The sequence below is a fragment of the Diadema antillarum genome, unplaced genomic scaffold (assembly GCF_040938485.1).
Source record: "Diadema antillarum isolate AM-2024a unplaced genomic scaffold, OU_Dant_1.0 seq00000704_RagTag, whole genome shotgun sequence".
NCBI classification, from domain to species: domain Eukaryota; kingdom Metazoa; phylum Echinodermata; class Echinoidea; order Diadematoida; family Diadematidae; genus Diadema; species Diadema antillarum.
In genome coordinates, this window is record NW_027271609.1 from 844,823 (window position 1) to 871,477 (window position 26,655).

Consider the following 26,655-nt stretch of genomic DNA (forward strand, 5'->3'; position numbering starts at 1 on the left):
TGCTACCCCCATGTAGTAGTTTGATGAATTAGGCCATGCTCACGCATAGGTGAGTTTTGAGTTGTATTTTCTTTCACCGTGCAAGATCCTTCATGAGCGTTTTGTTAATAAGCATGGCTTCGTTCCACCGTCCTCCATTTTCTTTTCCTCTGCTTCCACATCTTTCTCCTCCTCCTTCCGTCTGACACCGACTCTCCCTGTAGGTAACCCCCAATTTGCAACAAGCCCAACAGATACTGTTGCAGCAACAAGCCCAGCAACAGCAGCAACAACAGCAACAGCAGCAGCAACAGTTGACCCAGCAGCCCGGGTTGCTGCAACAGACGCATGCGGGAATTTTGCCCCAGGTAGATAGTCGCCCTTTGAAACCCTCAGAACATTCGTCACATTTTCTGGATGACTTTGTAACTTTCCGTCAAAACGAATCGAGGGGCGGATCCAGGAATTCCGTAAAAAGGGAAGGGAGGGGGTGAGGGGGCACAAACAATATTTCTGGTGCTACTTCTGGGTTTCATCTCATTCTTTTTTCTTTTTTTTTTTAACAACAAATAAAGTAGGGGGCGTGCGCCCGGTGCGCCCCCCTCTGGATCCGCCACTGGAAACAGTGATCCAACTAACATACAGCTATGCTATGACACATCTAAATTCATCACATTCTTAAAGTTGCATTAATTAGGTTATGGTAACAGATCTTGAATTTTTTTAATGAACATTCTAATTGCTAGAGAGTGATATTAGCTGTCATAGATACCTTCATATGTATGCATGTTTTGATTTCAAATGAATATTAAGCCATTCTTACCCAGCTGTTGGTTAACTCCTAGTAGTAACTCCATTAATTTGTGAGATATCGAGATTTCAAAGGCAAAACCTCATATGTTGGGTTGTAGGCTCATATGTTGGGTTGTAGGGCGTGTGTGAAAAAGCTGCATTTGGTAATGTAAGAAATATGTGTGATTGCTAGCAGCTTTCTCACAGGGTAAACAGTATCTGCACCTAAAAATTCTTTGGCAATAGATGATAGACGTGTGTATTGTTAATTTCTGTGTGTTTGTGCTCATGTGCGTTTGTAGTGCTAGTACCAGTTTGTGCAGTGTAGCAGCACTTAGAAGCTTTAGCAGAACAGTTTCACATGTTCGTGAGTGGGATCAGTGGGCAGTGCATTTGATTTGAAATTAAATTGATTTATGACATAGTAATCAACAGAGAGACGCATTAATGCTAGACATTTGCGAACGTTCATTGAGAGGCCAAAATAATCATTACATCAGAGTTACACATAAGGCGGTGACTCGGTTAAATCTACTTCTGAGGTCCCGTTTTTCTGTATGAGCTGTTATTTTCGTGTACGGGATGAGCAGGCCACGGACGTTTTCGCGAGATGCTGTTTTCACGAATTGACACCGAGGCTATTGTAAATGCACTATTAGCCGAGTGCATGGTATCATTTTCGCGTGTTGTTAAATTCGCAGTCCGACGGTCATTCGCAAAATTCACAAAAATAACAGCTTATGCAGTATCTCATAAAAGTAAGTGGAGGAGGAAATTTGTTCATTAAAGAACGTAGTGCAGTAACAGGTTTCGGATATCAAAGACTCTGTGTGGATGGTACAAGTTAAACAACTTTCACATGTAACGCCAAAGGTAGAGACCATTCGTATTATATTGTCACTTTATCAGGCCATTCAGGAAATGAAACTTTAGGCATTTGCTCTTGCCTTGCAATGTTGTGCTGTTGTTTCACATCCACACCACCAATTTTCTCATTGCGGTCTGTTCTACGAGAGGGTTTGTTTTAATGAATTCTGAAGTTGCACGTAACATACTGCTCTTGATTATTATGATATCCGCTTGTATTTTGCATCTTGTCCTTCGCTTGAGATAACCCCCTTCATTTGCCACTGAAGAAGTCCTTCATAGCATTAAAGTCACCATTTCCCAATGAAAAAAAAAAAGAAAAGAACCAAAGACAAGCTAACTAAAACACACATTTAGTGCATGATTGTAATGTGATATTAACATGCCTGCCTGGAAAATAGGTGAAGCATGATTGATGTTGGTGACTGTGAGGTTGACAAAAACCATTATGATGGAGGTAGGTGGTGTGGGAAGGATGACTGTGATGATGATAGTGGTAGTGATGAAGGTAAAGTGAAAACATAGTTCTGGTAAGGGTATGAGAACCCGTTTTGCACTATTTCATATTTGCTTGCAATATATCGAAAGAGTCTACCAAGAAACTTACCTCGCTGACGCGATTTGCTGGGATGATGAGTTGTTTCGGAGTATTTTGAGATGAAAAGAATAAAAGTGGGTATACCGACTTTTATTCCAGAAGGATCCAGATTAACTTGGTCTCAGGGACAACTCGGCCCTATTTCAGACAATTTATACGCAGTTCGTGATCGCCATATTCTATACATGGCGCACGTTCCTTTTGTAGGCGCGTCAAAGAGGTTCTTTGATGCATGCGTTTTATCAGCTCGGCCCATAACTGCAACCAGCCAGAATGCGAAGTGCTCCCATAGTACAACAATGAACAATCCAGAGGGACAACTCGGCCCCGCCATCAAAGTGAGGCCGAGTTGTCCCCGATTCCGAGTTAGCCTGACCCCGATCGGGTAAGTTCTGAGATGCGAACATTTTTGGTTAATATTTCACATTTTCGTTGTTACCCAAAGGATATCTTGTTATTACAGCGTTATAGGCATACGTGTACAGGAGCGAAATGTGACAATATTGCAGGCATACCAGAACTATGTTTTGCCTTTAACATGGTGGTGATGATGATGGTGGTGACACAGATATTTATAATGATTGCAGTGGTGAAGGAGATACTGATGACTATGATAATGATAGTGGTGAAGAAAATGCTGCTGTGCTACTGCTGCTGTTGATGATGGTGATGGTAAAGATGGTGATGATGGTGGTGGAAATGGCAGTGGTAGCAATGGTAATGAAAATATTATAGTGATGATAAAAGATTGATGGTGCCAGTGGTCTTGTCAATATGGAGATAGTGATGATACTAGTGATGAAAAAGATTATACTGTTGTTGATGATGTGGGTGATGGTGGTAGTGGTAACAATGATGATGAAAATATGGTAGTGATGGTAACAGATTGATAGTGATGGTGACAATGTTGAGAGTGATCTTGTCGATATGGAAATAGCAATGACAAAGATTAGGAAGATTATAGTGATGACGACGACGATGATGATGATGATGATGATAGTGATTGTAATGATGATGAAGATGATGATGTGGAGGGTGTCCAAATTAAGACCCCCTTCACAAAAAAAAAGCACAAAAATCAAAGTCCCCTAATTTCTTATTACAGGTGTAGAAGTAAGGTAGTAATTAAATTGGCAATCATTATGCTCACAACTGCCTTTTCAATTACATCAGTTAAACACACTTTCTCCTCCAACTCCATCCTTTCTGTGAACCCCATCCTGTTGACTTTGGTCCTCTATTCCTCCTGTTGTCCACCTCAGAGCATCATCCAGGCCCAAGCCATCAACGCCCAGCAGTTGCAGCAACAGGCCCTGAGCGTGGCCAACGTCCAATCAGTGGTGGCAGCCGCGGCAGCCACAGGAGTCAGCAACGTAAGATGGGAAAGGAAATGTCTCGTTGATTCCCCCTTTTTAAGATGGCTCGACTGTAATGATTCTGGGTTCCTTGGCTTTTACATGTCATCCAAGCGGGACAATGCCAAGATTACATAGTTCATTCTTTACTCATGAGCAATGCCCTAGATCAGGCTTCCACTTCATAAATGATGTCAGGAAAGCAACTCTTGCTGGAATGGCAACTTTCCATAGGAACAGCCAATCGGGAAGCTTGACTTTTCCATTCCATCAAGAGTTGCTATCATACCAACTTTGCTGAGTTTTTAGTAAGGTTAGTAAATTCTGGGGTACAAGTCATTATGGGATCTTCTGTGGGAAGAGGCTCATTCAGGCTTAAATTGAGGACTTGAAACTAAAGAGATTAAAACCATGTCAATATTCTTTCATTGTCAGAATCTCTGTGTTTCGACATTCTACAGTATTTGGGAATGAAAAAAGTTGAAATTGATGTCAGGTGTATAGTATCTAAACTTGAACATATTTGAACTTACTAGTAGATGAAATTGGACAATAAGTTTCTCATTTGGTAGGATGTTTCTAAATGGCAATTGGGAAGTGGGGGGGGGGGAGGCACTTGATTTGGTGGAAATCATGAGGAATTTTGATGGGGACTAGTACCTCTAACTGAAGTGTTGAGTGATACCATGTTAACCATCGTTCCTTGCTTTCCTGTCCGCCTCACTCCCACACAGGCCCAGAGTGTGACGGCACAGCAGCAGCTACAACTGCAGCAGGCCCAGAAGCAGGGCGGGACCACCACCATAACCACGCCCGCCACCACGCCCACCATCCAGCAGTCCCACGTGGAGGAGCAGACGGACCTGGAGGAGCTCGAGCACTTTGCCCGCACCTTCAAGCAGAGGCGCATCAAGCTGGGGTTTACTCAGGTCAGTCACTGGGGCCTGACGCAGAAATGAATGTATGGGACTAAGTCAGTCAGGCCCGATGCAGAAATTAATATATGGGATTAAATCACTCAGACCCGATGTAAAAATTAATGCATGGGACTAAGTCGCTCGAATCCAACGCAGAAATTAATGCATGGGACTTCAGACAAATATGACATTTGCAGAGATGAATGTCGAGAAAAGGGCTGTCACACTTTTGCTGATAGCCAGGGATGTTGAGGACATAATGATAGCAAAGCTGTATGATGTTACATTGAGTGATAGTTTGGGTAACTAGATCAATCAGAAAACCGGGACTGATCGTGAATATCAGAAACACAGTTCTTTTCTTTTCTGGCATGAGGATGATGGAATTGTAGATGTCATCAGTTTGGTTTAATCTATGTGCCATCATCGCTGGATAGAAGACTAGAACTATTTGTGATGTCACAGTAGGGCAACGATATGTAGAAAATGAAAATATGAAGAGAGTTCAACTTATTTTCAGGTTTGTTGCACTAACATACCTCTGTCAGAAGGTACTGGCAGGGGGAGTAAGTGTCCTTAACATATAGTTTAACATATGTATATCTGTGACTGATCACTGAAGGGAAATTAGATCTTTTTTTGTGTGCATATATTTTTGCTATTCGGGATATTACCCTCTCTTTGAATCTTACGAAGTGTTGGCTGCACTGTGTACTTCTAATCTTGATGGCGCAACTGAAGGTTTTGTGTTTCATCTCCATTTCCACACAGGGAGATGTTGGACTGGCGATGGGAAAGCTGTATGGCAACGACTTCAGCCAGACGACGATATCTCGGTTCGAGGCTCTCAACCTCAGCTTCAAGAATATGTGCAAGCTGAAGCCTCTGCTGCAAAAGTGGCTGGATGACGCCGACACTACAGTGGCGAACCCCGCCCTCTTGGGACCCCACACCACCCCGGAGGGCATCAACCGGCGGCGGAAGAAGCGCACCAGCATCGAGACCAACATCCGCGTGTCGCTGGAGAAGAGTTTCCTGACGCAGCCAAAGCCGACATCGGAGGAGATCATCCTCCTCGCCGAGCAGCTGGGGATGGAGAAGGAGGTGGTGCGGGTGTGGTTCTGTAACCGGCGGCAGAAGGAGAAGCGGATCAACCCACCGGTGTCGAGCCTTGGCATGCAGAGTCTCATCAGCCCAGGACTCACCACGTTGAACCTCTCCCACAACCAGATCCAGCAGCCGACGCCCGGCACGCCCGTCACACCGTCAACGCCATCGACGCCCATCACCACCCGCATCGTGAACACCATAGGCAGTGGAGCCACCATTCCCAACAGCCAGACGTCCGGGCCAACGCCCGCCCAGGCCAAGACCCTCACCGTTTCCCCCTCGGGGAGGACTATCGCCGTCAATCTGGTGTCCACCACCAATGGCCAGGTGGTGGCCCCGAAAGTGTCCACCGCCGTCACCCCCATCGCCATCACGGCCGTCACGCCGTCCAGCGGCGGCCACAAGACCGTCCTCGCTGTCTCCGCCTCGCAGAAAGCGGGGGCGACCAACGGCACCACGACAACCTCCGCCGGCGCCACTGTCCTCCAAACTGCCTCCCAACTGGCCTCTCTGGCTGCCAACAGCATCACCCCTGCCACGGTCGCCTCCTCCAAAAGTTGAACCCAGTTACGAAACTTCAAGGGAAAATCTGTCCATCGACTGTTTCTGATTGGTCAGCAATGATACATCTAGCCAGTTGAGGGCTGATGGAATGCGTGATGACGATTTGACATCCAAGAAACGAAAGTCACTCCACAAAAGGAAAGAAATATATTTTCTATGAAGTTGACGCCGCCCTTTGAACAGCCTTCACATTCAGCCATTCTGTGAAGCTCTGTGTGGACAAGAGATGTGCTCAGGGATATGGACCAAGATCGAGCCAATCTGCTTTCATCAGGAACTTGGCGTGACACGGCTCTGCTTTCTCCCTTGCCTAGGTCAAAGGTCAGGGCAGAGTCGAAACCCTGTAGTTGTTAGGAGGTTTGACGGCCATTGCTTCAGTGAAGTAATAACTTTTCGAGAGATGTGGTTTTGCATTGAAGGTAGAGGTAGTATTCTGGACATTGGTTTGACCCAGTGAAATCCTTCAGACACAAATGTAGAATTTGCTCTTTGATAAAGATAGTGTAAGGATTTGATGGCTTAACGGAAAGATCAGAAATCGTTATGAACTTTGTATATCAGAGAATTCTCAAAAGTTGTCCCCTTGTGTTGATGAAGCAGCACAAATGGAAATATGAAATCACGGACAATTTTCTTTTTCTTTTACAATCAAATTATGTCGTTCCTATTTCTTTTAATCTACATTTCCCACATTAGGTAAGCAAACACATAAATGTAGCAATTACTAATTTGATTAAACTGAAAATCATTTCAGTTTGCGTATGACATATTAGTGTACTAGTATTCCTCTTTGTTGGCTTGTTGTTTATGTTTTTTTTTTAAAGACTGACATTCAGTGAACTAAAATCATGCTTTTGCGAAGGGCAGTGAAATTTTCCCCATTCAGACGAAGAAGTTTGTTGTTGGTTTTTATTTTAAATCCATGGTCATAGGACATATGGGCCCGAATTCACGAAGGTAGTACAAATGAAACCATGGTTTAAACCATGGACAAAAACCATGGAGCGCCAAGTGTCGCACGGAATATTTCGTTACGAAATTGGTCATTTCGTCGACAAATGACCGTTTGTTAACGAAATTATCATTTCGTGGACGAAATGTTCATTTAGTTACAAAATGTTGTAATTTCGTTGCAAAATAATCATTTCATCGACGAAATGACTGATTTCGTAACGAAATATTCCATGCGACACTTGGCGCTCCATGGTTTTTGTCCATGGTTTAAACCATGGTTTCATTTGTACCACCTTCGTGAATTCGGGCCTAAGTGTTTGGACATCAAAACCAAAACTTGTTTATGAGAAGTTAGTAGAGAAGGTAGAAGTGGGTAGAAGTTCTTTCAAAACACAGAAGTTGTACCATGTCTGTGACAGGCTTTTTGATGAAATCCGTTGGTGTAGCACATACACTGACAAAAGTGTTGCTCATGCTTAGGGCCACGACAAGAACTACCACAGCCTTTCCCCAAAGATACCCTAATACCCCATTTATTTATACACAAAATTGGGCACAGGAGCGCTCCAGAAGCACTTGGACGTATGCCCCTTTGGGTTCGTTCATACCGAGAATCACTACCTGCTGAAACCAGACATGAAGTGGCTGAGAGAGGCATTACTTTCATGATAACCTTCACTCGCGCAGGGAAGTTGAACATGTAAATTGTATGCACAATATGCATGGCATTCCACTGCCGTAATGCTCTAACCATTGGTGACCGTTTAAACAAGAGTTAGGAGCGCTCCAGGAACGCATGTGAAACTACCCTCTAGAGGGGCATAACTTTAGTGTGCTACAGGGCCCGCTTGTCTGTTCATACAGAGTTTTGAGCACTTCAGGAGCATTCCTGGAACACTCCTAATTGTCCTGTATAAATAGGATATACAAAATACGTAGGACATACGCCTCCACTAAGAATGTCACTTGTGTAAAGGCATATGAACAAGATGGACCACCCACACCCCCACCACCCCTTGACCATTCCTAGCTCTTAACGCGTTATATTAATTTCTTGTACAGTGGAACCTCGTTATAAAGAGGTGGGATATAACAAAACTCTCTCATAGCAAGGTGAGTTGTGAAGGTCCCAACCCTGTATATTCCTGTGTCTTTGTATCCTGATGTAGTGAGCAACTTGATATAACAAGATAATGATCATGGTTTTTAGGTCCTCGTTATAACCAGGTTCTCCTGTAGTAGGGTATGTATGCCGCCATGTGGACAGCTAACCATTCTGTCTTGTGGAAGCAAATGTCTGTAAATTGAAAGACTGGTTCATTTTCATTGCCTTGTTCGGATTAATGTCTTTTTAAAGGATTATGTATAGAAGTATATTTTGTTATGTGTGAAGTTTCTTATTTATGCCTTCATGTTTCAGTTCTCTTTCTTCTTTTTTTATTCTTTTTTTTTTTTTTTTGCTATTGATATTAATTGTGGATTCACCAAAGACTGATGAAGAATGATGTAGAAGGAAAAGGAAAATGTCTGGGACATTTTGTCAGTGAAGACCATTGCAAATTGAAAGTTTTTGAAGTGACCAACAAGGGGAAATACCGAACCAATGTTGATTTGCTGTCAAATGATTTATTGCCAAGTTGGATTCCTTTTTTTCCCCCATTATTATGAAGAAGATTCAGAAAAGGGATTTCTATCCTGTGCAAAACACTCACTATATTATTCACGTCTTGTTTTATTTAAAGATTTTTTTTTTTCTAGACCCTTAGAAGAAAGTTTGTGCTAACTACTAGTGCTGTAGATGTTGGCTTTGGTTGAATTTAGACCAAAGAATGTACATGTACCCCTCTCTTTCTCTATCTATCTATCTGTCCATCCATCCATCTATCTTTCCATCTACCTATATTTATTTATCTCTCTGTTTTTCTCATGTCTCTGCATGTGATACGGCTCAATCATACTATCTGTGTACAGGAATGATTGAAAACGTCAAATGCTGCAGAAGTTTGGTCATTAGAATGTGTACTAAGTAGGGCATACTGCCTCATTCCTACAGTATATATCAGACAAATCGTTCAATTTCAAAAGCCCTTTGAATGAACTGCTACGTTAATAACCTCGCACTCGAGAGGGAAAATGAAATCATGGTAATGAGAAAGAAGGAAGATTTTATTTCTATGGAAATGTCCTTCAATTTTAGTGTTTGATGATTCCATGAAATGTTAATTTGTTCATGTTTAATGTACGTGCTGTTTACTCCAAAATGTGAAACTGAAATTTGAGATATAGAGGAGAGATATGTGTTGATTTGCTTTTAAAGTAGTATACTGCATTGTCCAATGATTTTATTGTTGTACTAAAATTTGTATATCCTATTTGACTCGTGCCTCATCCTGGTTTGTGTGGTGATTAAGCGACACGATTTTATTTAGCTGCAGTGATGCCATCTTTGTCAACCTGTTCATAAAGGCCAGCCGTTCGCAAACACCGCTTTTTCTTCAGCCGATCTTGGAAACCTTAGTGGAAATTCTTTGCAGTATTGTATTCATGTGTGACAAGAATTTGCTATTAGAATTCTAAAATGTGTTGTGTCATGATTGGACAACAGTTCAGGGACGGAAACATGAAATGAAATGAAATGAAATGAAATGCATGTACAAGGCATGCAGGAATTTCAGCCCCAACATCATATTCAGTATGTGGGGCTGAGGGGTGTGTATGTGTGTGTTTATGTATGTGTGTGTGACTCTGTGTCAGGGTGTTTTGCTGTGTGTTTCTTCAGTACAGAAACAAGCAAAAAAAGGACAAGTCTGTTGCTGTTGGTCTTTCACAGCCTTATTAAACAAAAATTTTCAGACAATCAGGTTAGTTTCAGACTGGAAATTTGTTAACTGGAAATATGAAAGTAGATCAGCTATGAAATGATATCAAACTTTTCATTTATGACTGTGTTTTTTTGTTTTTTTCTTTTGTATTTTTTCTTTTATGTGGCATTGATGAAATTGTGTGGATAGAATTGAAAACTTCAAATCTTGTGTGGATAGACTTTAAAACTTCAAACAAAATAATACTGGGAACAAATTCGGAAAGAAACAGGACGTGTGCATATTGTGCCATCTGACAATGGATCGTATGATTGTAACCCATTATAACCGCCACCGGGTCATTTCAATTTGAGTTATCTCTAAAGCTGGAGTCTCATTGTTTTAACCTTTTGTATGCTCTGAGTGCTGATTGACACAGAAAACACCATAGCATTATACACACTGTCCCAAGTCCCTGATGTAGGAAGGGGTTAAAGTAAATGGCACAGGAGAATCCTGTGGGCAAAACTTGTGCATGAAGTTGTCATGAACTCTATCATTTTTTTTATTTTTTATTTTTGAGAGAGAGAGAGAAATATGGTAACTCATCTTCAGCCTTGTACTTGCAAACTTGTAAAATGTGGATTTGCATGCATCCTCTTAAATAGCAGAGATGTCATACTTTCTTGTAGATCCAGGCAAAACATAACTCTGGCATTATTTCGAACAAAACGCACAAAGATAAATCTGGGACCGCAGAGAGATGCATGCCATGGAATGTTATAGTTAGATTTCCTATAGTTACGTTGACTCGGGATGCATGATAGAAACAAAACACATGTTGGTCTGAAACTGAGGCTAGAACGTATACAAGGTGCTGAGTAGCTGGTTAGCTGTGAAAGGTTGAATTGTGTGCATGCTAAGAACACAGCGTGCATTTGTCGGCTGAAAGCAAAGATTTAATCAATCAATGAATGATTGGTTCAAATGAATTGAATTGGATTGAGGAAAAAAAGAGTTAAGCGGCAGAGAAGCATCAGAATAGCATGCTCATGATAAAATTTCAAAGTGTTTCTGAGTTTTTAAATGATAAATGTTCACTCCAAGTTAATTAGACATTGTCTCCCCCACCCTACTTGTTTTGGCTATATGGCAGTCTTTCACTGGGTAAGATTACTGGGCAGAGATGAACTATGTCCTTTTCAATCATCGTTTTATTGTCTTGTGATATTAGCAAGCTTTAGATCTGCCATGCGAACACTAAGGCAATGGTGGCGTTGACTGTTGTCACTCTATGCGTCATGTTGCAAAAAAGCTTTACATTGCGCTGAGACATATAGCCTGTAAAAAGTAAAAGAGCACCCCATTTGTGACACAAGACTTTTCTCATGATCAGAGCAGTTAACTGACGTCATAATGGCATCAAGTACCTCTCTGCGTCTTGAATTTGAGCGGACGCCAGAATGACTCAGAACCGTTGTGAAAACTCAGACGATCGATATTCATAAGCCACCTTTAGCATGGCACAGAACAGATTTTATTTTCCTCGTGACGTTTGCATTGCAGGATCCAAAACTCCCTATTTTAACTGTAGGAGGAACATTTTGATACGTCTACGTCATGTATCACCGTTTGAAAACTTATTGGCCTGAATTCACAAAAGTAGTTTAAATCACATCCAAGGTTTAAAGTTAAGTGTATGGACTAAAATAAGCACCCTATAGGCATGCTTTTCACATCATGTATTAGTGTCCGTCATTGGATATCTGTTGGTGTACTGGTTCTGCCATGCACATTTATGCAGACGAAATTTGTGTACCAGTAATCCATGGGCTAAATTTCAACTACCCTTGTGAATTTCGACCGATACGTAAAGTTTTGCTGTCGTTGAAGATTTCCCACAGTGCTTTGCTGCCAAGGTATTCTTGACCGTTTCCTGCGTAGCTTGGATCTGACCAAAATTTATTGTGCGCCAGTCTCATTGTATTCAGATATTAAAATATGCACATTTTCTCTCCCAAGAGGTACACATAAACCCATGCATAGCAAATACTGTGGTATTTCTGTCTATACAATGCAGGTTAAGGTCCATGTTGTTTGTATGTTTCAACCTGTTCCTTTGTGGAGCAGTGGTCGTAGAAATCTCTTTGTGGTCTGTCTGATTGCCATGGAAACCCCTTTGCTTTGAGAGTGTTGATTATGGGATGAGTAAGTATGAAATTGACAGAGAGGTTACATACTCGCTACCTATAGAGGGCAGACTATGTAAAGTGTCTGTGATTTCGAGGAGACGTCAGCGTGCCCTTCTTAGTAATGGCGGGCTTCGCTCTGCATGCTCACAGTAAGAGGGCGTATTGCGCGAACGCACTCCGTGGCTGCTAGATGCTAGCAAGGAGTGCTGTCTGCCATTACTTTAATAGCAGACTTCTCTTCACACACTTGCAGAACAAATTGCACAGTGTGTATTGCAAGTTACAGTGTTAAAGCCATTATTTTTTGTGAGGGTTTAATATTTTAGCAGATTTCGGGAATCACAGTTGGATTGCAATTAAACAAGACGTGAAAATGTCGCCACGCACTAGGGTAATCGTGCATTTACAATAGCCTTGGTGTTAATTCACGGAGAACAACATCTCGTGAAAATGCATGTACCCTCCTCGTTCATGAAAATAACTTATACGGTAGCGCTCTCGTACCTACTAGTCTATAACCTCTGATGATTGTTGAATAAGAAAATGCCAGATATGCAGAGGATACAGTGTGTTATGTCAATAATGTGATATTCTAGATTCTAAAATTTGATTAGTGCATAGCTGCCAACTGTGTTCCATTTGATAGGAATATTCCTATGTCTTAGGAGAGAAGAAGCTACATATAAACTTGTGTTCCAATTTTTTGTCAACACCTGCTGATGGTGATGTATGGGAGATGGGTGAAAATTAATGTTTTTTGCATGATTTTCTCCCAGTTATTCCATGTCTGCTGAATTTCATGGCCAGCAGATACACTTTTAGGATGATATTCTGTCGTCACTTTCACCCACACGCCATTTTTCTTCCATCAAGTAATGTGATCAAGTGCAGCCTTACAATTTTACAGTTTGCCATTGGTTTTGACCCCCTGAAAAAACAAAAGTTTATATGAAGTGTTTTTATGTAAATAAGCTTTTTTATTGCATCAATCTGTGTGACAGAGAATATGACTGTAGTATTTATTTTGCCTTTTCCTTTTACACTGTACTCATCATTTCTTACAATCTGTATTCTTTCTTTTCTATATTTTGTGTACCTCCACAGACACACGTTGGATTTGTCATGTGTGTAAAAAGAAATCAATGGCTGCGAGTTTTAGCGACACCTTTTTTTTTTCAACTTTTTTTTTGGTACATCTGTAAATAGAATGAAATGTACAAATGCTTGAAATTAATGAACCATTAAAAAGAAGAGAAATTATGACTGGACATGAAAGAAAGAATTTCACGAGTTTGTGGCTAGTTATTCAAAGTTTCACGAGTCGCTGTGGCCTGTTTGCCTTGATCAAAAGGAGGTAGTATGCTCAGTATTAAAGTGAAACGCAGAGAGAGTCAGGGTAACGGTGTAGTTCAGGGAAACCTTATTACAGTGCACTCCCATTATAATTTACACAGTTATAATGAAATTCCGGTTTCAATGATGTAAAAATTCAGATCGCAACATCTGCTCTTTGTTTTTTATTGTTTATTTGTTAAGTTATTATGAAATTTCGATATAACGAAAGAAAACTGCTGGTCCCAAGGACTTCGTTGTAACGGGAGTCAACTGTATAAGGAGGTTGCCAAGACTGCCAATTTTGTCTTGCGATGAAAGAAGGGATAAGGTGGAAAGACAATAGGGGAAGAGAGAAAAGATGAGAGATTCTTGAGAGAAACTTACTAGAGAAGAAAAGAAAAGTGGAGTGAGAGAAGGGAGATGGAAAGGTGGGTGAAGAGAGATTAGAAAGAGTAAGAAAAAATGAGAAGGGAAGGGAAAATGAAAAGACAGGAAAAGAGAAGAGGAAGAGGAGATGAAAGAAAGTTATTGAAGAAAAAAAAAGGTGAAGAGCAAAAGAGATAGAAGGAGACAAAGAGAGAGTTAAGGAGGAGAGGAAACATTGTATTAGAGACAGATGGTAGAGATAAATATGAGAAGAGAAGGGACAAATGAAAAGACAAAAGAAAAAGAGGAGGAGATGAAAGAGGGAAGAAAAAGTGAAGAAAGATACAAGAGAAGGGGGAGATGGAAAGGCAAGAACAAAAGGAGAGATGAGAGATAATTTAGTAAAGAAAAAGAAGAGGGTAAAGATAAGAGAAGCGAAAATGTGCAAAGACAACAGGAAAAGAGGAGAGACAAAGTGAATGAAGAGTAGAAAAGTGAAAAGAGGATTAGAGAAGGGAAATATAGAAGACTACAGAGGACGAGAGAAAAGAAGAGAGGAGATGAAAGAAATTTAGGGAAGGAAAGAAAAGTGAAGATGGGAAGAAATTTGAGAGAAGGGAAAGGTAATTAAAAGACAGGAATAAGGGAAGAAACGAGAAGAGATCAAGAGAAATGATGGAAAGCCAACGGAAAAAGAAAACAGGACATGAAAGGCAAAATGAAAGAGGAAAAATAGATAGAAGGGAGGAAGAGAAGAGAAGAAAAAGAAGTAGAATAGACGAGAACAGGGAGGAGCTAAATATGCTCGGGACAATGTAAGAAGGGGAGAGAATTTAGCAAAAAGAAATACAATTTATGAGAAAATGGAGGGGGCAAGAGAATAACTTGATAGTGAAGATGGGGAAGAATGATGTATGTGTGTGTGAGGGGGGGGGGTTAAATTATACAATGGTTCTTTGTTTTGTTCTGTTGATACAGAGATCGAAAGAGGGTGGTGGGGGGGGGGGGGGGAGGGTGAGATCTCGATTGCGCGTTGCATGCAACCAGTGAGCGCTGTACGGCCGCCATCTGGCAAAACTATGAATCTCGTTTTTTGGCGATTTTTTAGATATCCACGCTTAATAATTGCCCTTTTTCCATGTATGCTTTATTTTTGTTCCAATACATATGCTCCTGCGACAATTGCTCCCATAAAATATCTGCACGCTAAGCCACAAACTCTACCCACAAACGTAACCCTAACCCTAATCCTCACATCAAACTGAACTTAAAACCCTATCACAACCCTAACCCTTACCCTAAATCCTTGGAGAAATTAACACGGCAGCAATCGCCGCAGGAGCAAAGTTAATGTCGTGTCACCATTTATAATTTCAAGGCTCTTCTATACAGGTAGGGCCCACCTTTTATTAGGACCCATGTATTTTGCTTTGTTTTTTGATATCTCAACCATTTGAAAACCGATTTGCATCAAATTAACTTTTGTTTCCTCTTAGAATAATGCTGTATGTTCTTTAATATTTTGTGTCTAATTATCTCGCAAAAACTTTAAATCTGAATTCCCATCTCAACCAAAAGTATACCATCCGACGTCTGAAGGAAATCAGTGCACCTACCCCATCTACGTTAAGTTCCAGACCAATCTGAACAACTACTTCAGGAACTTGTGGGCGACACTAAAAAGGCAATTTTCAAACAAAGAATATGAATGAAAAAAAAAAAAAAAAAAAAAACAGACAAACGCCATTTGCATTTTTAAGTAAGAATATCACCAAATAGAGAAAAAAATGTGCTCAATGGCACTGCACTCGTAACATAACAAGAAATATTTCTGATGATATTTCTAGAATTATCACATATATTTACACTGGAAAAAATAAAATGGTATATACATCAGCATTTGAAAATTTTGTCACTCCTCAAACCTTTTGTAAATGTCAAATTTAGCACTCAAAATGTTGGATTTAACGTTTAACTGCAAATGGAATGGTAAATCCAACATGTGAGAGCCAGATTGAACGTCTACAAAAGTTTCGAGGTGTGAGAACAGTTAAAATGTTGATTTACCATTTCATCTTTTAGATTGCATATTTTGTTTTCAGCTGATTCCAAATATCTCGAATGTCTCAAATCGATAAGATGAATATATTTGTTTTAGCATTTAAACTGTTTAAAAGTTCAGCGATACAGGGATCTACAACCATCCACAGAAAATAAATTTATTCTTAAAAATTTCTTATAGTCTTCCCTCGTCTGCTGAGAAAACACACGGGCTATCAAATAAATCATTTGAAGGTAAGACAAAAAGGACCTTTTTAATAAAAGTTCAATCTTTCATTTCTTCATTAATGATCTAGAGACGCATCCGAATAGAAATGCGTCCTTGTCCAGCGTTGATAAAGCACTCAAAGAGAATTTATTGCATTTCGCGAAGATAGGCCCAATCTTTGAATTAATATTTAAAAAAAAAAAACCAGTAATGTCTATATCTAGAATATACGGTATCATCATTGAAGACTTGTGTCAAATGAGACTACAATATCACATGTATTGTGGCATTTCCTCAGCAGGATACACAAGTAATACTGGATTCAAATAGTATGCTTGACTCCTTCAATATGTTTGTGTTTAGTCCGAAAGCTCCGTATACGTGTTTTGATGATTGTTTGCAATGGGCGATGTTACGGTGCGATGAAAAATCCGGCCCTATCCACTCCTCCCAATCGTGACATCCCCGAAGAGACAGGCTACCTTACCTCGTTACACTGACAGAGTTTGAAAACATAAAGAGATAAATGTCATTTTCATTTGTTTAACTCTATATGCACCACGTTTATTTTCCGTCCATAAGTATGTGTGTGAAATTTGCTCATTGACATAGAAAGGGTTAGCAAGGCCATCATTAAAATATACAAGAAAAATTGTAACATTTCAATGACACTGTACTCATAACTTAACCAGAATTTTTTAACGATTCATGAAAGTTACCACATAATCTATTCAGACAATGATTTCTTTTTATTCGTTTCCAAGCACTAAATCTCAAAGATCTAAAATTGATAAAAGTGGATAATAGGGCCTACATTACCGTATTTGTTTTTGCATTTTAAATCTTCAATTGTACTTGACTTGTACAGTGTTTTCATGTCCAAGCAAGACGAAATTTAACTGTGAAAATGACGTTGAAGTAGACAGGAGATTAATATTAGTATTATAGATCTCGTCAAGTTCTTCATGCAAATAAAGTCGAATATTAGTGCATGATATCAAACAGGAGAATAATACTAGTAGCTCGTCGAGTTGCTTCATGCAAAGAAGGTCGAATATTAATTCGTTGTGTGAGCTGTTTGGTGGCCGTATTTCGCTCACTCTGCCTTTGTAAGCTTCTTGATCTTTTGCCAGTCTGACCGTCCCTATAATAGTCATGTAATGATATTTTGTATTGTTTTGGAGTTTTGTAAGAACGGAATATTAGCTCAGTTTTTTTGAAAGAGATTTGAAGGCGTCCATCTCGTCGTTAGTATGTAGTTGCGTGAAGAACATACATGAAGTGAATCCATGCAAACAGCAACACCTACAAAACGATCATATTTGTTCTCATATCCTGAAAAATTGATTAGGTTACTAATTTAGTCAAATTGTCTAACGATATGAGATCCATTTGCAGTTTTTTTAACCTAATAATTAGGATTGTAAAGGTTTTTAGCCTTCGTTTTCAGTGGAGTGCCGAGACTGAGGGCAGTCATATAGCTGCAAAGAACCGCGTCAGAACGAATGTTTATGGTTGCCTCCACCTGTTGTTCCTCAGTACAAATATGTATGCTGCCATCTAGCGACAGAGTTCAGACAACTCTCATTCAGCCATCCTGACCACTTGCCAGTTTCGTCGGACTTTCTTGGGTGTTTAACTTGACTGGAGTTACAAGCGGGGTTGTGGAACATTTGTGTGTGTGTGTGTGTGTGTGTGTGTGTGTGTGTGTGTGTGTGTGTGTGTGTGTGGAGGGGGTCATTGGTCAAAGAGACCCCCTACCCCCATTCATATTGGGAAGACTTTTTGGATTAAATCTTTGGAAAGGGTTTTGTCAATTTTTTTTCTCGTAATTTTCAAGATTTTTTTTTCTCCAACCTTTCTTGAAGAGCTAAGTGTGTGGTATCATCACCATCATCATCACTATTACCATCAACCTCATCTTCACTCTGTGCATCGGATCATTAACAGCACCCTCAGTTACTATCAACATCATCCTCACTGTTACCAATATTGACCCATTCCACACTGATTTCTGAAATGCCCATAGACTTAAAGGGATCTATAGTTTTGGTTGAGACCTATTTTCAGGTTTCTAACATTTTTTTTTTGTTTTTTGTGTGTGAAATAATGAGAAACCTCTTATGAAATATGAAAGAGCATGCAATTCTATGAGGAATTCAACATTTATTTGATGAAAGTTGGTTTCGAAATGGCTGAGATATATCCAAAAAAGAGCAATTCTTATAAAGTGTGGGACCCACACTTTATTACGATCGCTTTGCTTTACTTTGTTTTTGGATGTTTCAGTCATTCCAAACCCGATTTTCATCAAATAAACTTTGAATTCCTCTTAAAATGGTATGCTCTGTACTATATCACAAGTGTTTTGTTGGTTTCTCGCAAAAAGTTAAAAGCCAAATTCTCATCTCCACCAATACTGTACCATCCCTTTAAATATGCTGGCCATCAGGTTCCCGTATGGAACGGGTCAACCTCATCAACATCACTGCTGCCATCAACATCACTCTCTTATCATCAACATCTTCCTGGCTATCATCAACATTATCCTCACCTTCACGATTAATAACATCATCCTTACTCTTACCATCAATATCATCCTCGCTGTTGTTGTCGAGAATGACAGTTTTTGTAATGTCAAAATATGCCATGTGAATTGTAAAAAAGAGAATGCTTTTGTTTTGATCAATAAAATCCAGAAATACAAATATATAAATATATCATTGTCAATCTCATCATCAACATTATCATCACTGTCTTCATCATATTTGTTGGCATCATAATGCTTATCATTCTCCATCGCCATGGTAACCACTGATGAATCACCCAACATCGCAAGCCGACACTCAAACCTACCACCACACCACTGGTCCCACACACCACACCTCAAGTAAGCAAGGACAGAAGCAGCACTTATCTGTAAACCCACAATCAAGACATTAGACGGGACAAGAGGGTTTTTTTTTTTTTTTTCTGTTCGTAAACAACAAAGAGTATCACATTCATCGTACAATAATATTTACATGATGTCGATAAGTTGAACATTTCTGTCCCTCGAGTTAAAAGTCTCACATCTACAAACCCATTTCAAGGAAAAAAAAAAAGAGAAATAAAAAGAAAATGGGATGGGGGAAAAAATTGCCAACACAAAGAAGGGCATTCATAGCTCCTTTCAGTGAGTGGCAAATGGGGGGAACGTGAACATTTTATCAACAGAATCAGTCTCAACAGAAATCAACAAACAATTTAAAATGCTCGAAACGAATAACTGAGTTCCGTCGATACTTGATTTTTCGAAGTCCGTAAATGTACAACAAAGTAAGTAGAACATAAAAGCTTGGAGGTTATCACTTGTGCTAATTAAGAATTAAGAATTAAGAATGATTAAAGTGTGTGAGAAAACCAACGCTATGCACTCAGGCTCCGATGTTGCAGTACGCTCTCTGGTAATACATATATATATAGAGAGAGAATCATATTGCAGAAATATTTCAAGCCATTTTCGTAGCAGTTTTGTGTTCTTTCAAAATAAAACATAACACTCACAGAATATTCACACATTCGTTTATCTTGATTAAAAATGAGTACTACTCGGCCTAAAAAAAAGGAGAAAAAAAAAGAAGAAAAAAGAAAAAAAGATCGAAAATATGAACAATGCCCTAGCAGTAGAACATGGTGCAGTATCAAAAGAAAAGCAGGGGCTACTGTTAGAGAGCAGCATTTTTGAACAAGAGTTTTTTTTTCTGTCTTGCCTCGGAATAATCTGGCATGTCATACGTTAACATGAGATGCATGGAAGGTCTGCATATCGTCTAACTTTGTCTTTTTCTTTTTGGTTTGACAGTATCATGTACGAATTGAGTCATATCTTGAAATGAATCAGCCTATATAAATAGAACATTTGAATACTGTGCAGCACGGTACTCCATTCATTCATGTAAAATTTATCATTTTTTTTTTCCGATTCTATTTTTTAAAATAACTTTGTTCAAATGTTGCATTTCACTGGGAATTCTGCCAATTTTCCACAAAATCGGTGCATACATATGAATATATACATATATGCATATGAATATTTATATATTCATATTATACAAGATTTCACATGGTATGATAGGAGAGGATTGGGATTCAATATTTACAAATGTAGGATAAAGTGGCAGAATTCCTATGATTTTCTCTCCTTTCTCTAAAACGAGCAAATATGGTAAAGTAGTCGTCCTCCTACTATACACGCTAACATGGCAATTTGCTACATCCGTCATACTCAAAAAACAAAGTGGTTATGAAGATGAGGTGTTAACCAGCTACAAATATAAATATATATACTGTAAATCTCAACCCCCTCCAACTGTCTTCACCCATTAAGTAAAGACAAAGACTTTATTTTCATTTTTTTTTTTTTTTTGGCTCATGCATATTCATATCTTTCATTGGGTCAAAGAGGAGTTAGTGGAGGGACTGTGTTGCCAGGGCGATAAAACTGCGTAGCATATGCGGGGATGCTCCATTCAACAATTAGGTGTGACACTAATACTGCTGAGGGGTATTTTGAGAGGGCGATCTCAGACGCATAGTAATGGAACGATCCAATTTGGTAGGAAACTAATGCACAAATTCACACACATGTAGAAAAACATCTCGCTATTTTAGCTTTCCGGTGCATTAGACGATAAAATGACACAAAACACTCATTACTAGAGGCTTTGGTTCTTGTTTACATACAGCGATGCTGCCTAAAGTTTTTCTTTGTTTTTGACTTTCATGTTGAAATCCCTCGCTGTAAAAAGCCCATACCCACTCTCGGAATGATACCCTCCAAATCCAATATGGACCCCATGTCACACTTCCACCATAACTACTCTCAAACTTTCTCAACATTCCTATCATTTAAAAACACGCCAGAACATGCAACAGAGACTACAAAGTGTCAAATATCTTCACTAGGCCGCACAACCAAGTCTTCAACAGCCAACTCCGGGCCAAGAAAAATGGAAAAACAAAAGAAGAAAAAAATAAAAAGGTCCCTACCCAACTATGTTAAGAGGAGCTTTGCCGTTGAGTATTTACAAGATTAATGTGGACCGACAATTCACACTGAGATATGGGTACAAGGGAAAACAGCTGGCTACACAAATGCAGGGGGGAGACAAGTTTGTTTAAGTGGGATAAAGCCTGAACTGTACCTCAGGTCTACTATTCTCCCTGTAGATTTTGGCTCCGTGTAGATGACGTTACTGCACCTCTCTGAATACTTTTAAAAATGATGGGAGTCTATTGAAACTGGCATATACTGTATGTATATCAACGTCTGCATAAAAAGCTCATTTCCGTCTTTTAAGATGAAGGCAAAGAAGAAGAGGAAAAAAAAGTGTGGGTAATGGATGAAACAAAATGATTTGGTCCTTAAAAATAATTGGTCTGCTTAAAAAGAGGACAAAAAAGTGAAAGCGTGTAATGGAAAAAAAAAAGAAGACTAAAACTAACTTAACCCTATTTGGTGTAGCATCTCGTCGCATCCCCAAGTTGAGAACGCTGTGAATTTGACAAGGTTTTTGGTGTGTGTGTGTAGATATACGTTTGCACAGTGAAACTTTTAACCAGAAAATCCACCAAGGTGTCCAATTGTTGCCTTGTCTGTCTGTGACCCGTCATTCCAGGCACCGAAAGGAAAAAGGATCCCAAGGGAGAGAGACTGCTCCTGCGGCAAGCCAGGAAAAAAAAACACAAACAGGAGCGAAAATTTGCGAAAAGGAAATTTCAATACAGATCATTGACGCGCTCTTTTGGTGAAATGCATTGTGGGTACGTGACATCACTGTCACATGACATAGTGACAGAAATGGCTTTGCTAACACCCCCAAAGGGATGCAGCCTACACAAGTTCCTCATGTCAAAACTGTAACAACTTCCATCATTATTCCGCTCAAACTTTCCCTCATTCCTTGACTTGGATTTCACCATGCTCCTACCACCATCGAGTTTCTCCTCAAGGTAATGTCCTCCTTGAACGGGGACAAGTATTCTCTTTCAGGGCTGAATAAGGGGTGTAACCCAATTGTGCACCAGTGCAGACATGACGAATACTGCCAACGAGGCTACAAAAAATTTGATTGCTCATGTCCACATCTTTGTCATGTGTGGCAAATGGAGACAACACATGAAACCATGGGGCAATCAGTCCCTCAAAACATGAAAGTCTATAGGTGGGACTGGAAATGGGACTGGAACTGGAGTACACCAGAACTTGGCTTCAGTCTGGACTGGGTATTGTTTACCAAGACGATGCTTTTGTGCCACCAAAACAACAACTAATCTCCCCAAAATCCAAAAACATATTTCTCAAGGACAGAAGAGCTTAAACCCTCAACCCACCAGTTTGTTTAATCGAAAGGTTGAGCCCAAATTTCATCTTGCCTATCTTATCCATGGGAGGTGATGCCACGAGAGGCAGTCTGCCCTAAGAGTGTGGATTGTAGATATGTGATGTGTGAGGTGGTCATATCTCCCCTTGAATCAAAATAATTTATTCAAACTTACCCCCGTTGCCCCGAAATAGACGGGAGATTTGAAAATGCACAGATTCACTCAATTTATTGTGGCTTATGAATACTGACTTCGGTGTGCGCCCATGTAACTACCTACCTAGTCGCTCTCAAGGAAAAAAACAATAAATAAAAGAAGAAACAGAAAATAACAAAAGGACTAGGACTATTTGACACAGCTCTGCCCATGAAAGCTTGTATGTCGAATATACAGATTTAAGTACAGGAATCCAACGTAATGTAGGACTGTACTACATGCATGTTCTTCATAAATAATTTGATCTCCTATCTTTCTCCTACATCTCAATATCTATATAAAAAAGAGAACAATTCAACTAATGTACGTGACATGGCATCCACATAATTAGACTTCAAGCAGCAGACGGGGGGAACCCATCCGACCGCGTAAATCTATTAAACTCGAGGGACACCCTGTCGTCTCCTCCCCCCACATAAACACGACGACATCATCCATCCGCTTACGGTGCATCCGCAGGTTTAAAAATAATTCCAATTCTATAGCATATCAATTTTTAAATAATTATGTAACATTAAAAGCATATTCATAGATTAAAATTCCATTCTCCTGCAAGTTCACGAACATCGCATATACAGTTAGTGACAGGCTACTTCTGGTTTCGCTACACATACATGTATCTAAAGACATAACAAAAATCTTGTGGGACTGTTCATTCCTAAAATCTCTATTTTTCTGTGTGGTGGTGGTGGTGGGGGGGGGGGGTTCCTTTGGAATTATCACTTTCCATTTGCTATCTAGAAAAAAAAAAGAAGGAAATTGACCCGATTAATAACTATTGACCGTTATGTGACAAAAATTCAAATTGACAAAAGGATTGGAAACATTTGGGCAACAGTTTGCAATATCGCAGAAGTTTTGGAATTGACCAGAACTCAAAACGCCAAGCACGGGGAACGAACGCATCAGTGTGTAAGTCAAGGATGTAAAAAAAAAACTGAAATAAAATCTCAAGCATAATACGCAATGGTCACCCGACAACAACAGACTACACATTTCAGTATAAAAAAAAAAAAAAAAAACACACAATGGATAATTAAAGCATAAGCTACTACATTCCAAACTATCTAGAGCAGATCTCTAGACTCCTCATCCATGGAAAATCTTCATATTAGGGTGCTAACATTTTACAATTTCCTCTAATTGTCTCCCCCCTCCCCATCCTCTTGAAATAAAAAGAGACAACAAAAAACAAAACTTAAACATTCACATAATTCATGTCTACACACCGTCTCTTGTGGGATCAAAAGGACTTTGGGACATTATAAAACTGTACATCATATATTATGCATGTCACATTCAAGTTGTCTCTGGTGAAATAATGTTTTGTACGCATTGTAACATTGCTCACACCTTCTCGCTCCTCACTATCATTATTTTCTCGCTCTCTCTAAAAATTGCCCAGCATTCTCCTCCCCTTCCCCCACCTGATTGTCCATGGCCCTTTGAGACTGAGCAATCAAAGCAGAGGCTACAACGATTACATCACAACACTGCGCTGACGAACTGGATCGTTCACACGAATCTGTGAGATATTTAGAAAGTGACCTCTTAAAAAAAAAAACACTTGAGATTTTGAGTCGACACTTACTAGTCAGCCAGACAAATTAGTGATGCATAATGCGCCTAATTCCTGAATCATGGAACCACATACAGAAGAGGAAATAAGAAATAAAACAGAAAATGATATGAATTCTAACCTCGCGTAACTAAACGAAGTGCCTTGTTCACCCTTATTCTCAACCATTTTCCCTCTCTGTTTCCTGCATAAACGGGCCACTATTTGGCCGTGGACGTATCACTGTACATATACACGTCATTTACAAGTTTGCGAACATGGCGGGAGGATCCCCCCCTGGCCATGTTATGGCACAAATCACAAACGAAAAGAAAAAGATGAGGGACGTAGGGCGAATGTACAGTACTACAAGTTCTGAATATCATTTCAATTGTTAAGTTTCCCTCAAGACACTGTCCGTAGTGACGAAAAACAAATAATAAACCTCCAGAGAGGTTGATCTTGGCAGCGTAATGCGGACAAGTCCGGGGACTAAAGGTTCCAACTTGATTGCTTCGTCCAGAGGTATTTGGTTTGAAAAAACACAAAGTGAAAATCTGGCGTCAGCGGCTTCCATCGTTGAGACTGAAGAATATAGGAGGAATATATAATGCCGAGGGGGAGGAGACTAAAAGTCGTCGCGGATGGAAGCCCACAAACACGTCGGGATTTTAAAGATTCAAACCCCCCCTCCCCCCAGTTCCAATAAGATGTAAAACCCTGGCGATGAGCACGATGTCATTATACCGCAGCAAAACATTTCACGCTCGTTGAATCACCCTTTCTCTTCGGAGTCATTTTTGGCGGTCGACAAAGCTCGTGGAATATCTTGCAGAGATTCTCCGTAGGCCAGTTGGCACGCACACACACACAAAAAAGAAAAAAAAAAAATAAGGGAAAGGGGTAGAATAACGGGAGTACAAACAAAGCCCACAGCGACCCGAAAATGGCTACACTCTTGAGGTGAAATGGCTGTACTGCTACGACGCTCCCTGCATGACGTTTGGACGTTTCACATCGGCTCCAGCTGATAGCCACTCCGGGAGCTGGGAACTGGCGTGCGATCGCTGTGACGAATGACTAAGCCTTGCCGCCATCAGGTGGTGAAGATTGATGTCAAAGAACAATTCCTGGGAACGACACGGCACCACAAGGCAATACAATTCTGACTGCCCGGTTGATTTGTTCCTCATCAGCAATTCAACCATCATGCTCTCAATCGCCCTGTTTTGATAGTTTTTTGTTCGTCTGCGGATATCGACAGCATGATGACATCACGACGCACTGTCATCTGATGAGGCATCCCTCGCGCTAAACGTCATGACAACATGCGTCTCGTCGATCTCACTCTCTGCCTGTCTGTGAAGATGCCTCGACACCACAAAGTACGTCGATAGCGGCGGCGGGCGGGGGGGAGGTCAAAGATTGAGGTCTGCTGCCATCGTGTGTCATCTCGTTACGTGCTTTGCTGTGCCCTGCCCTGCATCGCGCTCTCTCGTTCCAGTCCCCCGGTGCTGGTGGTGGTGGTGGTGGTGTTGTAGGTGGTCGACGGTGTGGAGATGGGAGTGTTGGGTGGCGGCCATCATGCGTCACTTGCCCCCGGCACCACCAGACGCCGACGATGCTGTGGCGCTGGTGGAGGGTTCTGAGGCGTCGTGTGGGGCGGTGGAGCTGGATGAATTCTGACTTATGTGCGACGGGATCAACACAGACCTCAAGGCCGGCTTGACCGCAAGTTCTGTACACATAAACAGAAACACACAAAAAAGTTATAAATAATGCAAATCCTTATTTAAATTAAGAGAGTAGGACAAATTAATAGGGCAAGTGCATCAGTCCACCTTTGACCATTAGACAAAAACAATAGTGCTTTGCAGGGGTGAGCTTTGGGCCCTTATATATACAACAACACAAGCATTCCATCAAGTGCAGATGCACTCTTGGGTTTGACGAACCAGTGTTCTATGATGATTAGACACCATAGGAGAAAGAGCAAAGTTGACAGCATGCAGACATCTCTTGGAGGAAAAATCTATGCAGTTCACTTTTTATCTTAATGGGCCACACCCAAAGTGGTATTTGAAACTAAACTGGACACATCTATCGTTAACCTTCTCCTCCCAAACAATGGTGTGACTCTCCATATTGTGAACAGCGAATTTAAAGCCACTGTAACTGTGGTGCTTTTTCACTTCAAAAGTTTGAAGACACTGCTAGATGAGTGCGCTTCTTGTCCACGATGCACGCTTGCAAAACTTGTTCCACGTGGAATAATGTCCTACCTGCTGATTGCTTTATGCCCCAGTGAAACAATTTCATCTCATATACTGCACAAACGACTGTCAAAAAATTGTCCCCCTTGATGACAACTTCTCAAATAAATGATTGATACCAAGATACCCACATACTAAGATTC

The 26,655-nt window shown here is 40.4% G+C and overlaps 2 protein-coding genes across 3 annotated transcripts in view; one reads left to right on the forward strand and one right to left on the reverse strand.

The window, feature by feature from the left end:
- LOC139737768 (uncharacterized) overlaps positions 1 to 6,179 on the forward strand; it is a 53,900-nt gene extending 47,721 nt beyond the window's left edge. Inside the window, exons 8-11 of the mRNA XM_071648442.1 lie at positions 204 to 347; positions 3,499 to 3,609; positions 4,326 to 4,520; positions 5,280 to 6,179. Of these exons, the coding sequence (XP_071504543.1) occupies positions 204 to 347; positions 3,499 to 3,609; positions 4,326 to 4,520; positions 5,280 to 6,179 (1,350 nt within the window). The remainder of the gene's footprint in view (positions 1 to 203; positions 348 to 3,498; positions 3,610 to 4,325; positions 4,521 to 5,279) is intronic.
- A 13,733-nt stretch (positions 6,180 to 19,912) lies between these two features.
- LOC139737778 (glycogen synthase kinase-3 beta-like) overlaps positions 19,913 to 26,655 on the reverse strand; it is a 73,290-nt gene continuing 66,547 nt past the window's right edge. For both annotated transcript variants that reach the window (XM_071648453.1, XM_071648452.1), the window contains exon 9: positions 19,913 to 25,977. In XM_071648453.1, coding sequence (XP_071504554.1) covers positions 25,829 to 25,977 — 149 coding nt within the window. In that variant the 3' untranslated portion in view covers positions 19,913 to 25,828. The remainder of the gene's footprint in view (positions 25,978 to 26,655) is intronic.